Genomic DNA, 15,894 nt, shown 5'->3' with positions numbered 1-15,894 from the left:
AAACCGCTGCTGCCACCTGGAGCACACAATATGCAAAGTTGCTCAACAGTGCAATTTCATTCTGTCCTATTTAGAACTACATGCATCTCTTATATTAGCATTTACTGAAGCCTCCACATATGTAGACTTTTTATTATTAAAAGTTGTTTGTTTGTTTCAGGGTCCCCCAGGATCTGCTGGAGCACAAGGAAATCCCGGACCACCTGGAGAGGGCCTTCCAGGGCCAAAGGTGAGTCAAGTTTAAAAACCATGTGTTGGCTGAAGGAGTGGTTCTCAATAATGTGCCATACACTAAATAAAGTATCTATTGATCTTGTACTTGTCATAATTATCAGCTGCTGCAATTTAAAGCAAAAACTGTCTTTGTCTTTGAGAGTTATTCTATTGTACATACTCTTCACACTGTGAACAATTGCACATTCTTTAGTCAATATTTTTACACATTCCATTTTTCGTTTTAGAAACTGTACACCTCTTTACATTTTAAAACGGATACATTTGTACTGAAGATTTCTACTTTATAGTTATGATTCTTGACTTTCACAGACCCTTTTTTTCTCTTACTTTGTTTACTGTGAACAATATCCGTCAAAATACCAAGGCAAATGTTAAGTTACTTTTTTTCAATATAGGTTTTTATGGTATTTCTTATTGTATCATTGTTTGTGTTTTGTGTTGTTGTGTATGTGTATTCCTATTAAGTTATATGTATTTGTATAAAGGCCCTTCTAGGGATAAGAACTGCCAACTAGCTCAGGCTATAAATGCTGTGGTATGTGTCATCGGTCCATGCTATGTCCCTGTTAAAATGAAAACTGTATAACAGAAATATTTAGGTAAGAAAAAGGGTTAAAGTAGACAGAGTAGCAGTCTGGATATTGACAGTGATAATGAACACCAAGGCCCAGATGCATCTGATGTTGTTCACTGCAGATGCAAAGCAGAACAGACTGATTCATTTAAATTACAACCAGAAAATGGTTCACTGATTGCTACAAAACATTGTGTATTTACTCAAGCATTTGCATTATTCGCATTCACAAAACTTGACATATGAAACATGTTGCACGTGTGAAGCTTTTCCATGGCAATGTCTGCAGTTTGTCACACTTTCCACCTTTTGTTTTAGGGTGATCGAGGATACCAGGGTCCCAGGGGCAATCCTGGACTTGCTGGTGTTGGGATCAAAGGTGACCAGGTAAATAGACTTTAAATGTATGCATAGATGTTTAAACTCAACCAGAGGAAACTGTCTGCTGATAATGTAACATTTACTTTGCTGAGTACTTACCCACGTGTCATATACTCTGATGCAGAGCTGGCTCTTTGATTACTGTATTCATCTTTTCTCAGGGAAGTCATGGGCCGCCTGGGTTTCCAGGTCCAGTCGGTGCTCCTGGTTTAGGACTTCAAGGAGAAAAGGTAAAAGCTGCTTTAATGTATGCCAGTGGTGGAAAGTAACTTAGTATGTTTAATTAGGGACAGTACTTAAGTACAAATTTTATATACTTACCTGAGTATTTCCATTTTATGCAACTTTATACCTCTATTCCATTACACGTCAGGGTACATTTGTCTCACAGCTTTAGTTGCTTTTCAACACTTTTTCATCCCCTTCTTGTGCAGTGAACACCATGTACCTCCAGATGTGTTGATTTTAGTTTGTTTTTTTTCTGATAAACTGTAGGATGAAGTCTTCCTTTATGTGTTGGGAAAATTCTACCTACCTCTTAAGTTAAATAAAGTCACAAAGCTGAAAAAAAAAGTTGACTTTTTAGAGATAAGTGGTTCTCACAGGACAGCGACGATACAAACATATGATAATCTTTTAGAATATAGTGCATTAAAAAAAAGTAAAATGCAACAAACACATCAATGCAACAGTAGTCTGTATCCACAACGTTCCACTTCCGGGATTGCTGTGGTGCCGCCGGAAATTCTCTTTACGGCTGGATGTCCGTCACCTTCCGCTTTCTTTGTGTTGGAATTTTAAACTCCTATTTTAAACTCTAACTGCTCCTCAGATCTCTGCAGGGTAAATCCAGACCGCTAGCTAGACTATCTGTCCAATCTGAGTTTTCTCTCGCCCGACTAAAACAACCTTTGAACGTACACGCGTTCCACCAAAACAAATTCATTCCCGAGGCTATTTTGCAATGGCACTGTCATTGTGTCCGGCTCTTAGCACCGTCCATGAGGATTGTGATTGGTTTAAAGAAATGCCAATAAACCAGAGCACGTTTTTCTCCCATCCCGGAATGCTGTGTGGACTAGCCAGACCCTCCTCCGCAGCGCTGTGGAGCAAGGTCTGGCAAAGCGAGACTAATGCAACAGTAATATTAATCCAGAAACATAATATAAAACACTGACAGGAAACGTGAACAATGAGTTATTTTACGTTTGATACGTTACTGTAAGTAGGCTACATTTTGCTGATAATACTTTTACTTAAGTAAGGTTTTGAATGCAGGACTTTTACTCACAGTGGAGTATTTTCACAGTGTGCTATTTCTATTTTGACAGTAAAGGATCTGAATACTTCTTCTACAACTTTCTGCCAAACAGATCAGTGTGCCATGTGGTCCCATCACTTTATTAGTTTTAAACTTAATCTTCTGTCTTGCAGGGTGATCAAGGCCCAGTTGGACCTGCAGGCCCCAGAGGAGCTCAAGGTATTGGAATAACAGGAACAAAGGTAAGACTGTAGGGGTGGAAACTTTAACAAAATGTTTGTCTCAGAAACAGAAACTCAGATGCTTATGTGATTGACTGTCAGCTGATTTTCCATCTGATTGCATCTAAATTGTTTTGCATATTTTATCACACCAATGCAGCTGGCTTGTCAATCAAATGCCTGGTAGTTTGAATCTGTCTCCTGGAGGGAACAGAGAGGCTGCTCTTGTGCTAATGGTGTATGGTTTATAATCTGAGACATTCATGTCACATTCAGTTCATGTTCATTTTCAATTTCTGTGTCCTATATCTAACCCAAAAAGTAAAAAAAAAAAAAAAGAAGAAAAGAACTTACTAAGAATTAAAGGTAAAAAAAATAGTTATTGTGAATTAGAGCTCTTCCATGCAAGCATTCAATTTCGGCATTTACATCCTAAGCTCTATTCAGGTTTTTCAATTTCACGTAACATCTTCAAATTGCAAATTTCATGAAACACATTTGTCATTTCAGTAATAAATGACTTTCTTTGATTCCCATTTTCTTGCAAATATTTAATTATGACCTGATTATCCTTTGTACTGATGTAAGTAAAAAAGAAAAAGAAAAAGAAAAATGATGTTTATTTTTCTAATTGTCAAATATTTCCCAGCAAATGATCCACAGTATTTAACAGTCACACAGGTGGTTTCATTTCCAAAAAAACAGACATTATTTTTGGGATTTAGTATCATGTTTGCTGGAAGTTCCCCTGTTTAGTTTCCAAGTCGAGCTCCACACAGTAAAGACACAGTTTGAATATCCCACTGAACATGTGAATGTTGTTTTCAGGGGAATCAGGGCCTCCCAGGTGAGCGTGGCCCGACAGGTGAGAGAGGTGTTGGAGAGCCAGGACCTAAAGTAAGTCCTCTGAACACTTACCACTCTACAGTATAGGTCCCTTTTAAGGGAATAGTTCCACATTTGGGGTAATATACTTTGTTGCCAAGAGCAAGATCAATACACTTTCATGTCTGTACACTAAATATGAAGCCAGCAGCCAGTTAGCTTAGCTTAGCATAAACACGTGTCCTTCTGGTTTTTGTACAGAATAGATTAAACAAACCAGATATAACGTGTTAATTAGTGAGATAGTGTATTGTGTTTTCTTTTACCTTTGGAGAGAGCCTGTTAAGCTTTTCCCTGCACTTCCAGTCTTTATGCTAAGCTAAGCTAATCGCCTCGTGGCTCTAGCTCCGTAGTTCAATTACAGACATAAGAGTGGTATTGATTTTCTCATCTAACTTTTGGCAAGCAAGCGGTTTATAAGCGGTTTATCCCAAAATGTCAAACTGTATTTTTTAAGTTATAATAGTAAAATATTGCCAGCTGAGGAAGGATCTGACATTGCAAGTCACACACTAAAATATAAAGCAACAGAAACAATCAACAACAAGTCATTCAGTTGATCAGTCTGCGTCCCGCCGATAATCCTGCACCTTACTTTCCTCGCTCAGGGTGACCCGGGGTCCGAGGGGTTACCAGGTATACCCGGTGAGCCAGGAGAGGATGGAGCCCCGGGACAAAAGGTAACATCAGAATCTAAACCTTTTTTCTCTTTTTTACACACACACACACACACACACATATATATATATATATATATATATATATATATAAACACACATATATATATATATATATATATATACATATATATATATATATATATATATATATATATATATATATATATATATGGTAATTGGTCTTACCAGTCTGTTTTCAAATGACGGCAGGGTGACGTTGGGTTACCGGGGCCCAGGGGTCCCGACGGTGCTCCTGGTAAAGGCACACCTGGAGGAAAGGTAACAAGACTTTTTTCACAGTTGACATGTACAGTATATAAAGACTATGTATAAATGTACTGTGCTATTTGAGTTTCCACATACAATGATCTACATTGAGGATTATTTAGAAGAATGTCAGTAACAGTTTTGTGTTATTTTGGCAGGGAGACAGAGGAGACAGGGGGACCAGGGGACAGCCAGGTGCAGTCGGTCCTGTGGGGCAGATGGGCTCAAAGGTAGGTAAACACATAAAGAAGCATTCTACATGAAACTCATATAACAGTTTTACACTAGCCAGTAGTGTTACTACAAAACATTACTCTCCAAGGCTGTAAAAATGTAAAGGCACTTCCGCAGATTTCTGTTTTCTTTGTTTTCTAGTGTTTGTGGGTTTGTTATTTTGTTTTTAAATGTAGTGTCAATAAAGATTTAAGTGAAAAAAACCTAGCTGTAAATGAAATTATAACCACTACTAACTATAACGTTAAAAATACACCAAAATATATTAAATCAGGGGCGTAACTTGCAGTAAAATGCCATTATGTCATTCAAAGATTTATGTAAAGGAACTTCTTTATGCATATCGCAGATATACCTTCTTACTGGTTAACCTTTATATCGACCAAGTCCTAATAAACACATACTGTAGACTAAACAGGGCATAATGAGTTATTTCACACTATTAAAGTATTATAATTTGAAACCTAAAATTGTTCTTACAATGAAACTGCAGATGTCCGAGTCCCACCTTGTTCCCTTTGTCTGGTGTTAGCCTGATGAGTGTTTTCTTTTTCAGGGGGAACCAGGAAATATGGGGCCACCAGGTGTAACTGGACCACCAGGCAGGGGTCTAGCTGGTGCCAAGGTAAGCCTGTTTGGTGCAAACAAACTGCAGCTGTAAACTGTCAACAGCAACAATTGATCTTCTTCCGGTTTTTGTCAGGGAGAACCGGGCCAACTGGGTCCACCTGGAGCTGTGGGAGAGCCGGGGAAAGGTTTACCTGGACCAAAGGTGAGTTCAGGTTCAGGTTAGTCTATATCCATGATGTTCTACTTCCGGGATTGCTCCTTTCCTGCCGGAAATTCTGCCAGATTTCACTCTTTTCTGCTCGATGTCCGGTACCTTCTGCTTTGTTTGCGTTGGAATTTTAAACTCCTATTTTAAACTCTAACTGCTCCTCAGATCTCTGCAGGGTAAATCCAGACAGCTAGCTAGACTATCTGTCCAATCTGATTTTTTTTGTTCCACAACTAAAACACATGTTCCACCAAAACAAGTTCCTTCCGGAGGCTATTTTGCAGCGGCACCGAGGCTCAGTCCGGAGCTTAGCACCGCCTATGACTATTGTGATTGGTTTAAAGAAATGCCAATAAACCAGAGCACATTTTTCTCCCATCCCAGAATGCTGTGTGGACTCGCCAGACCTTCCTCCGCAGTGCTGTGGAGGAAGGTCTGGCAAAGCGAGACTAGTTTCAGGTTTACTCTTCACTGATCCACCAGTGAAAAGTACTCAATGGTAGAAGAAGAAGTATTCAGATCTTTTACTTGAGTAAAACTACTAATACATGTACCACACTGTAAAAACACTCTGTTATAAGTAAAAGTCATGCATTGAAAATGTTACTAAAGTAAAGTATGTAAGTATCATCAGGAAAATGTATTAAAAAATAATAAGTATTAAAAGTAAAAGTACTCAATGCAGAAACATCCTCACATTTTAGAAACTGGAAACGATCCAAACAGTTCTGATCATTTCAGCTGGACCAGTTAGGCCTGTATATTGTGAGGTAGTTTAATTTATAAAATTATTTTTATAAACTACGTGTTTTGTGTGCAGAAAGCTGTCAGATGAATGTAGTGGAGTAAAAAGTACAATATTTCTCTCTGAAATGTAGCGGAGTAGAAGTAGAAAGTGGCAAGAAAAGAAAAGTCTCAAGTAAAGTACAAGTACCTCAACATTTGTACTTAAGTACAGTACTTAGTTACATTCCACCACTGAAAGTACTGATATAAAAGTGGCATGTTGTGGTTTGTAGGGGGACAAAGGGTCTGCAGGGCTGGCTGGGACACCTGGACTTAAAGGTGACGGTTACCCCGGCCCTACAGTGAGTATCAACCTCCATCACAGCCCCCTTCATCACTCTACGCCCGCACTCTGTCATTGTTCTCACACCGTGTCTTACTTAGGGACTTCCGGGGCCTCCTGGTCTGAAAGGAGAGACTGGATCAGATGGCGCCGGTTTACCTGGAGCAAAGGTAAAGGTTCACCTCGGGAAAAACGTAAAACACGGACAGTCGTCTTCAACGAAATGGCAAAATTGTTCACTTCTGTTATAGAAGTTACTTTCACTTCTCTGGTGATTTAATTTACGGTAAAGATAATTGTTTCGTACACTTTGATCATAGTGTCAGGAGATAACATTAGGACATAAGAAGAAGATTCATAGAAAAAACATTTTCTTGGGGCACAAAGAATCACCATTGTATGATATGACAATGGATAATATATAATATTTCAGGTGTTTTTTTTCTTGCTGGGTTGACTGTTGCTTTGTATAGTTCTGTCTTTCCATCCTTGTGTTTATAGCCGAGATGGTTTTTTTTTTGTCTTCCTTTCGTCTGAGATTAGATTACTGTGGTTAATGACAGATATCTCTACAGTTTTTATAATTTACAATCTGTTTCCTGTTCAGGGAGACAGAGGCTTGCCTGGACCTCCTGGACCTGTTGGGCCACCAGGAATTGGTGTAATTGGTCCCAAGGTAATGTGGCTTTTTTTTGTTAAACTAAAAATATATTGCCCTTTGAATTCATGTTGGCATCCGGAAAGACACACCGTTTTATTTTCCTGCAGGGCTCAGTTGGCCAAATGGGACCACCTGGTGCGCAGGGCTTACCTGGAGAAGGCATCCAAGGACAAAAGGTAACATTGTCAGCTGTCAGTTGCAGACTCAAAAAGTTTGATCAGTAGCTACGGTCTATAACTATAGACTGTACGGAATAGTCTATAACCATCTGTGTTAGGCAGTTTATGAATGGAAATTGTCACCTGATTGGACTCACTGGAGTGTTATTTGTCCATTTTTGTAAAGCAAAGTGATTGGTGAGCTATGTTTTAGGCCACGTGTCAAACTCAAGGCTCGCCGGCCAAATCCGGCCCCTTGCAGACTTTGATGCGGTCCGCATATCAATTTAGGTTCACAATTTTCTTTTGGCCTACCTAGTTTTGGTCGTTTTTTCTGAAGTTTTTGTCACTTTTGCCAACGCTTTTGGCACCTTTTCCAACGTTTTTTTTCCCGATGTCTTTGTCGTTCTTTTCCAGCGTTTGTTGCTTTTTCTGACCTTTTTTTGGCACTTTTTTCTTTGATGGCTAAGTTACTTTTTTGCTGACTTTTTTAAGGTCTTCAAATCGACCAAACTAAATCAGAAGACTATATGAGACATGCAATAACACAGTCAAAGATATTTGACTTTTTTGAAATGTCAATAAACTATACAATAAACTGGCCCTTGATGTGATTCAGATTTTTCAGTGTGGCCCTTAGTGAAATTGAGTTTGATATCCCTGTTTTAGGCTAAAGACTCAAATATACAGGTCAAACGATAAGACAGTAGTTTTTATTTTTAGCATTCAACAAAATAAAGCTGAAAAATCTAAGTTATATGGCTAAGACTCGTGTTTTTATGGAATGCTAACAAAATAGTTATTATATCTCTGTTAAAATGACTTTACTGCCCTGTTTAGGAGTAGAGATCCATTTAGCTTAGAGAGAGAAACTTTCCATTAGCTCCTTCTTGTTGTTTAAGTTCTCCTGGACGTGAACTGTGCTCTGTGTTTACAGGGGGAGACAGGATTTCAGGGGATCCCTGGCCCTAGAGGTCCTCCTGGACAAGGCCTGCAGGGGGACAAGGTAACAACATAATATCAGCACCTGCATAATGAACATAGTCAACATTAAATATGAAGTGACCGCAAACCTAGCAAATATGAAAAACTGCATAAAATTAAAACCAAATATGTAAGTAAGTTACTGGCTTTGAACAAAAGCGAAAGATAACTTCAGCACTTAGAAAAATAAAATCAGTAAACTGCATGCAACATGCTTACATTAATCTATTATTCATTAAAGGTTTCCAATGGCAGTTGTACAGATATGTGCATATTTACAGGGGCTCTGTTGGAGGGGGTTGGGGGATAGGATACCTCTTTTATCTTCTATCTCAGCCGTACTGTGTGATTCTTTAAGACGACGGTTTCTTTCCTCCTGCAGGGGGATCGAGGCTTCAGAGGGGAAAAGGGCAAAAAGGGGGACAGAGGAGAACATGGAGAGGCCGGAGCCACCGGACCTTTGGTAGGCCGAAAGCCTACACATCTTCCGCCGAAGGCTAAAAACACATCTCTTCCGACTACACCTCGGATAAAAAAAACAAAAACTAAAAAAAACTAAATGACATGTAATGTAATGTAATATAATGTACTGGACTTTGTTTTTTAGAGGGATTTAAAAGTCTTCAAGCTAATCTCTCAATATGTGAACAACTAATAAATGATGATCTATTTTACATCCCAGGGTAGAGTGGGACAAAAGGGAGAACCTGGACTTACAGTAAGTAAAGTGCATCACTCATTACAGTGAGAATTATGCAGTGCAGTCAACTATGTTGGGACATTTCGGTCCTGTACTTCAGCACATTGGGTTAAAGTGCTGTCCTTTAATTTTTAAAAAGCTTTAATTTGAAGCTGTTCATATCCACATCAGATGAGCAGGGAAGGAGTTGAAGCCCTTTTTCATACATAACACCCAACTTTAGGTGCATGTAACATGTATTTTACCCTTAAATAGTGTGAATTCTGAATATTCTAGTCTGACTTTCAGGTTTAAGGGTGTTTGATAGGAGGCAGTAGGGTGGCTGGACTCAGCCTTCGAGATAAGGTATGGAGCTTGGACATCTGGAGCGAGTTCGGAGAAGAGCCGCTGCTCCTTCACATCGAAAGCAGCCCGTTGAGGTGGTTCAGGACGCCTTCTGGGCTCCTCCTTTTGGAGGATTTCCGGGCACGTCTAATTGGTAGGAGACCCTGCGGTAGAACCAGAACACACTGGAGAGATTAGCTCCCAGGAGAAGAGGGAAAATGTTACTGGGGTGAGGGACGACTATTCTACCTTGCTTAGCCTGCTGCCACCGAGACCTGTCCCTGGATAAGCTTAAAAAAATGGATGGATGGATGTTTACATTCATTTTGTGTGGACAGAGGCTTTGTCCTGCTAAGTCCTTGACTGTTCCAACTGATATGGATTTAAACGCCCTCAAAATTAAAGCCGAAAGCTAGAACGTTATCCTCGTAATAACCACTGATTTATTTCTTTACAGTAACAATGTGACAGTTTGTCGTAAAAGTATTGCACTTTCTGTATTTCACAGAGGGAAGAAATCATCAAAATAGTGAGATCCATATGCAGTAAGTAATCAGAAACTCTCATTTAGAATATGTGTCAATCTTTCAATGTCTTTAACCTGTATCTGTCTCTCTGTTGCATTAGGTTGTGGAGTGACCTGCCGCCAAACCCCCTTGGAGCTGGTTTTTGTGATCGACAGCTCCGAGAGCGTCGGGCCCGACAACTTCAACGTGATCAAAGAGTTTGTAAACACCCTGATCGACCGAGCCTCGGTCAGCCGGGACACCACGCGGGTGGGCGTGGTCCTCTACAGCCACATCAACATGGTGGTGGTCAGCCTCAGACAGGAAGCCACTCGTGATGAGATCAAGTCTGCGGTGCGCTCCATGACCTACCTGGGCGAGGGGACGTTCACGGGCAGCGCCATCCAACAGGCCAACCAGGTGTTCAAGGCGGCGCGGGCAGGTGTGCGGAAGGTGGCCATCGTCATCACGGACGGGCAGGCCGATAAAAGAGACGCGGTCAGTCTGGAGAGCGCTATTTCAGAAGCTCGTGGGATTAACATCGAGATGTTTGTGATCGGGGTGGTGAAAGAGAGCGACCCTCTGTATGAGGAGTTCCAGAAGGAGCTCAATCTCATCGCCTCAGACCCCGACAGCGATCACATGTACCTGATCGATGAATTCAAAACACTTCCAGGTGAGCATACAAGGAACACAAGGAGTTTGCCTTGGTATTCTGGTGCATAACAATAAACATAGTAAGAGAAAATCAACAACAATAATAAAGTAAGTACTGTAAAGGTCACAAATAATTAATAAAATCGAAATTTAGAATATGAAAAATATGTCAAATATATATGTTTTTAAATCGTAAAGAGATGTTGACCCGTAATGTTGTACCATAATGTACATATTAAAGGGTTGAATTAAAAATCAAAACACATTTTCCTACTCATCACTAGTAGTAGGCTATCAAGCTGTTTGGTTTTATTTGCCCAGATTTTAAGATTTTAATCTGTGAGATTTCTGACTGCACTCCAACACAATGGTTTTTACATTTTAAGTCCTCTGCACGCATATTCTTATTTCAGTGAAAATGTTGAGACAATGAGGTCAAAGCCTTGAATAAAAGCAGATGAACTTACTGGCTATCAACTCAAAATGTTATACGTTGTTATATGCTGACATTTTTATCTGAAACATGGTTTAAACAAACCTAAAGAAAACAGAAAACACTTATTTGCTTTCTTATAGAAAGTAAGATGAGGATAGATTGATATCACTAAAAATATCCTGGCTGTAGCTTCATATATGCTACAGCCAGTTAGTTATCTTAGCCTAGCATATTTCCCAAAATGTCAACTTTCAATCCATCAAACATAGTGCATCGTGATTAAGATATATTGTGGACAGCAAGAGTCACATAATTATATTATAAGACTTGTATCCTGACATTTTAAACATTAATATTATCGTCAAAATTTACATTAAAGTGGTAATCCAGACTGAAATATCTCAACATCTACTGATAGACATTTTGCACAGACAGACATTCATGGTCCTCAGAGGATGAATCCTGATCCCCTGACTTTTCCTCTAGCACCACCATGAGTTGACATTTATGGTTTTGAGTGAAATCAACTACTGGATAGAGGCCATGAAATTTGACCATGTAAATAGTGTAAGCCTCTGCAGTACTTTGTATTTAGAGGCTAATATTTAGTGTAAAAAATACAAATTTAACAGTAATATCTCTTTACAGGAATAGTGTCACTGTTTCTCTGGATAATCTAACGAGTAGGGACTATTTCTTTGGCAGAAAGTAGTTCCAATGACAAAAATGTGTGTTTTGTGGATTTATCAGCGTTACGGTTACACTAGAAAATATGTAAAATACTAAAAGACAAACACCCCGACATTTTAGTTCAGGTTTCAAATATGACCACTGGGAGGAACTTACATACATAAATTGACAATTTGAGACTTGAACTCAAACCAAAACTTTCTAAACAGCACACGTAGTAAGACATTTTAAACAATTACTTCTAATAAGCGACAGTCCCTCGAGCAGCCTTAAATGGATAAGACACTGCACTGCTTCATTCTCTACACATTCTGTGCATAAATGACGGAAAAAAACCATACCGTAGCTTGGATGTGAGTCTGGGAAAACCAATCTTCTAGAACATCTACTACCATATTGCTCATGAGCAAGACCTCCCAAACTGCTCACATTTGATCTGTGGCTGTCCGGGGAGGCTACTAACATGAAAGTGAAGCCGTTTGTACATGGACTGGTGCTCAGAAAAACAGAGATTAAACTATGCAGAAGAGTATATAACTGTATATTTACGGTTTTGGTCTTCTGGTCTTGCAGCTCTGGAGAGAAAACTGCTGAGTCGTATCTGTGAGGATGGAGAGAAACGTTTGTTCAGCTCAGTCCCGAGCTCCGGACTGCCTCCAGGAATCACCGAGGTCGCCGGTAACGTTCGAGAACCTCCGTACAGGACAGATACCGACACCCCCACCTTCACAGGAGACTTCAGGAAAGTACAGATGGTGGTGAGAAGAACAATCAGTCATTATTCGACCTAATTTGATCAATTTAGGCTGTATTTATGTTTCTCTGGCAACATCCATAGACAACTAAGTTAAATCATTCAAAAACCTTTTGTATTTTTAGCCGGTTGGTCCACCACTTTGGTCCAGACTGAAATATCTCAGCAACTATTGGATGGATTGGAACAAAAATTGGTACAGACATTCATTGTTCCCAGAGAATGAATCTTAATGACTCTGGTGATCCTCCGACTTTCCTCTGGCACCAGCGTGAGGTTATTTGCTGTTTTGAGTGAAATGTCTCCATCAAGCTATTAAATGGATTTAAATGTGGTTTAGATATTTATGTCCCCCTTAGGATGTAACGTAATGCATTAGGTAATCCCTTAACTTTTCATCTAGCGCCATCATCAGGTCAAAAATTGAAGTTGTCCAATACTTATGGTACATATGGTTTATGACTTACTACTTGGAAAGACATTCTTATTGCAAATTAATTTTCTGCCAATCAATTAATCATTTCAGCTGTACTTGCACATACTGCTGGGTAGTTTAAGTAATAACAAAGCATCATATTTTATTAGCTCTTTTTACATTTGTGTGCAAAAATCTTAAGTACTGAAAGCGGTCAAATAATTGTGGTGAAGTAAAAAGTACAATATTACCTTTTGAAATGTGCAAATGGATCATGGTATTACAACATGATGTTTGTATTATCTTACCTGGATAAATAAAGGTTGAGTAGATTGTCTCTGCTCTGTTCCAGCCCGGCCCTCCAGCGTCACAACCCGACAGAGAACCCATCACTCCACAGAGACCCAAGACAGACGACAGAAGTGGACCGACAGAGACTCAGAGATTTCCACATTTCGACAGGGAACCCTTCAGACCTGTCACAGAGTTCCTTCCACAGTTTGACGTGAAGGACCCCAACCGCCATGTGGTGATGACGGGAGCCATCGGGCCGGCAGGTCCCACTCTAAAGGCCCCGCCTGAGGACAAGACACAACTGCCGACTCCTCCTCCATTGCTGCCTTCTGACACCTTATCAGGTAACTGCTGAAGAGATTGTAGGATAAAGAAATGATTGGTTTAAATGTTCAGTTAAGGAAACAGAAACATGCACTGAATGTTTTCTAACATAAATTGTTTTTTACATTTTAAGTCCTCTGCACGCATATTCTTATTTCGGTGAAAATGTTGAGACAATGAGGTCAAAGCCTTGAATAAAAGCAGATGAACTTACTAGCTATCAACTCAAAATATTATACGTTATAATATGCTAACATTTTATTTGAAACATGGTTTAACAAAAATCAGCCAAAATCAAAGGAATAATTTGACATTTTGGAGAAAACACTTGTTTGCTTTCTTATAGAAAGTAAGATGAGGATAGCTAGATTGATATCACTAAAAATATCCTGGCTGTAGCTTCATATATGCTACAGCCAGTTAGTTATCTTAGCCTAGCATATTTCCCAAAATGTCAACTTTCAATCCATTGAACATAGTGCATCGTGAATAAGATATATTGTGGACAGCAAGAGTCACATAATTAAAGTGGTAATCCAGACTGAAATATCTCAACATCTACTGATAGACATTTTGCACAGACAGACATTCATGGTCCTCAGAGGATGAATCCTGATCCCCTGACTTTTCCTCTAGCGCCACTATGAGTTGACATTTATGGTTTTGAGTGAAATCAACTACTGGATAGAGGCCATGAAATTTGACCATGTAATTAGTGTAATATGTATCCATGCAAAACTAATTACACTCCAATAGGCCTCTGCTGTACTTTGTATTTAGCGCTAATTATCAAAGGTTAGCATGCTAACACGCTAAACTGAGACGGTGAACATTCTACGTGCTCAACATCAGCATCGTCAATGTGAGCATGTTAGCATACTGGCATTAGCATTTAGCTTAAAGCACCACTGTGCTTAAGTACAGCCTCACAGAGCTGCTTGCATGGTTGTAGAATCTTAATCTTTGCCACTTGGTTTTGTTTTTTTGTCTCCAGAGGAGCGCTGCAGCCACGTGCTGGATCCAGGACCGTGCCGGGACTACGTAGTGAAGTGGTACTATGACGCCACAGCTAATTCTTGCGCTCAGTTCTGGTTCGGAGGCTGTCAAGGAAACAGCAACCAGTTTGAGACTGAGAAGAGCTGCAGAGAAACCTGCTTCAAGGTCTAACACACACATGTACCGGTAGTCACAGATAAAACATTTTGCTATGACTTGACATGTCGCTTTGCCATGAGGCTCACTTCCAAGTTCAGAGCCTTAGTATTTTACTTGTAGCTACTTCAACACGGATAGGGGAAAAAACAGAGAATGTTACAAAAGAGGCATAATTAAACCAATTTAGCAGAAAATGGATTTCAAGATTTAAAATCGTTCAGTAGGCAAAGTACTCTACTTGTTTTTTTTTCATGTTGGCCAGAGGGATTTGTGTATTGAGTGAACCAAGCTACACTGATGCAAAGAAAATGATGCCTGTGATGTTACACACTGTGGAACAGTTCTGTTAAAAATGAAACAAACTTTGTAACCACTAACCTTTCTATTCAGAAAAAGTAACCCTTTTGTATAATACGATGTATTTCTTTTTTACTTAATGTCTAAATGTGTTTGTTTTATAATACTGTGAATTATCATTAAAGGAAAAACCAAAGCAAATAAACTTCTCTTTCTGTCAGTCGTTTTAGCCCAAAGCTAAATGAATGAAAAGTAAACTAATGCATGATGCCCACATGTACAGAGTATTTCACACAAAAGAAAATAAGTTCTGGTTGTATTTGACCATGCACCTACAAGATTCGATAGATTTTTCTCTAAACACACATCATAAATAGCTGGTATTATAGCTACATTTGCAACAGCAAATTAAACCTCCTTAATTTCCACATCTGCAGTTGATCCATCCTCGCTACACAAATGCCTAATAAAAGAAAAGAACAAAAAGAAGGAAGTCACGACGCACAAAGACGCACAAGAGGATGATGACTTACTGAGAAACCCTTTCTTCACCTCAAAGTTTCAAGTTGGACGTGATTACATGTAATTATCGAGGAGAGGCTGCTGCTCTCAGAACAATGCATCTTCAGCTTGAGGCATAAAAAGCACATTGAGTGCCTATTTAGCTGCAAGGCTTCTTCTTGTTGACTTGTCGACTTCATCTTGAGAAAAAACGCAAATGGATGGTCGTGCTGGGCGAGCGTGGTGGGTGATATTCTCCATCAGTGCTGTGAAGGTTACCTCCTGTCTACGCAAGTTAATGAAACAGGAGCAAGAGTAATGGAAACAGTCAGTGAAAGCAATAGGAAAATAGAAATTTTAATCTTTGACTTTGATTTTTCATTCAGCAACACATTCATTAAAGGGGTGATAGAATGCAAAACCGATTTTACCCTGTCATAGTTGAATAACG

General features: G+C 39.4%; 1 protein-coding gene across 1 annotated transcript in view; it reads left to right on the top strand.

Moving 5' to 3' along the window:
• col28a1b (collagen, type XXVIII, alpha 1b) overlaps window positions 1-15,147 on the top strand; it is a 29,696-nt gene extending 14,549 nt beyond the window's left edge. Inside the window, exons 14-35 of the mRNA XM_039805373.1 lie at window positions 161-229; window positions 1,130-1,198; window positions 1,354-1,422; window positions 2,627-2,695; window positions 3,503-3,571; window positions 4,168-4,239; window positions 4,450-4,518; window positions 4,665-4,736; window positions 5,297-5,365; window positions 5,444-5,512; window positions 6,538-6,606; window positions 6,689-6,757; window positions 7,195-7,263; window positions 7,356-7,424; window positions 8,344-8,412; window positions 8,773-8,853; window positions 9,073-9,108; window positions 9,923-9,959; window positions 10,042-10,596; window positions 12,277-12,461; window positions 13,225-13,510; window positions 14,485-15,147. Coding sequence (XP_039661307.1) covers window positions 161-229; window positions 1,130-1,198; window positions 1,354-1,422; window positions 2,627-2,695; window positions 3,503-3,571; window positions 4,168-4,239; window positions 4,450-4,518; window positions 4,665-4,736; window positions 5,297-5,365; window positions 5,444-5,512; window positions 6,538-6,606; window positions 6,689-6,757; window positions 7,195-7,263; window positions 7,356-7,424; window positions 8,344-8,412; window positions 8,773-8,853; window positions 9,073-9,108; window positions 9,923-9,959; window positions 10,042-10,596; window positions 12,277-12,461; window positions 13,225-13,510; window positions 14,485-14,657 — 2,394 coding nt within the window. The 3' untranslated portion in view covers window positions 14,658-15,147. The remainder of the gene's footprint in view (window positions 1-160; window positions 230-1,129; window positions 1,199-1,353; window positions 1,423-2,626; window positions 2,696-3,502; window positions 3,572-4,167; window positions 4,240-4,449; window positions 4,519-4,664; window positions 4,737-5,296; window positions 5,366-5,443; window positions 5,513-6,537; window positions 6,607-6,688; window positions 6,758-7,194; window positions 7,264-7,355; window positions 7,425-8,343; window positions 8,413-8,772; window positions 8,854-9,072; window positions 9,109-9,922; window positions 9,960-10,041; window positions 10,597-12,276; window positions 12,462-13,224; window positions 13,511-14,484) is intronic.
• Window positions 15,148-15,894: the final 747 nt, after the last annotated feature.

The sequence above is a fragment of the Perca fluviatilis genome, chromosome 7 (genome assembly GCF_010015445.1).
Source record: "Perca fluviatilis chromosome 7, GENO_Pfluv_1.0, whole genome shotgun sequence".
Taxonomy (NCBI): Eukaryota; Metazoa; Chordata; class Actinopteri; order Perciformes; family Percidae; genus Perca; species Perca fluviatilis.
The sequence above is the reverse complement of the archived record's forward strand: the minus strand, read 5'-3'. Positions and strand labels throughout refer to the sequence as shown.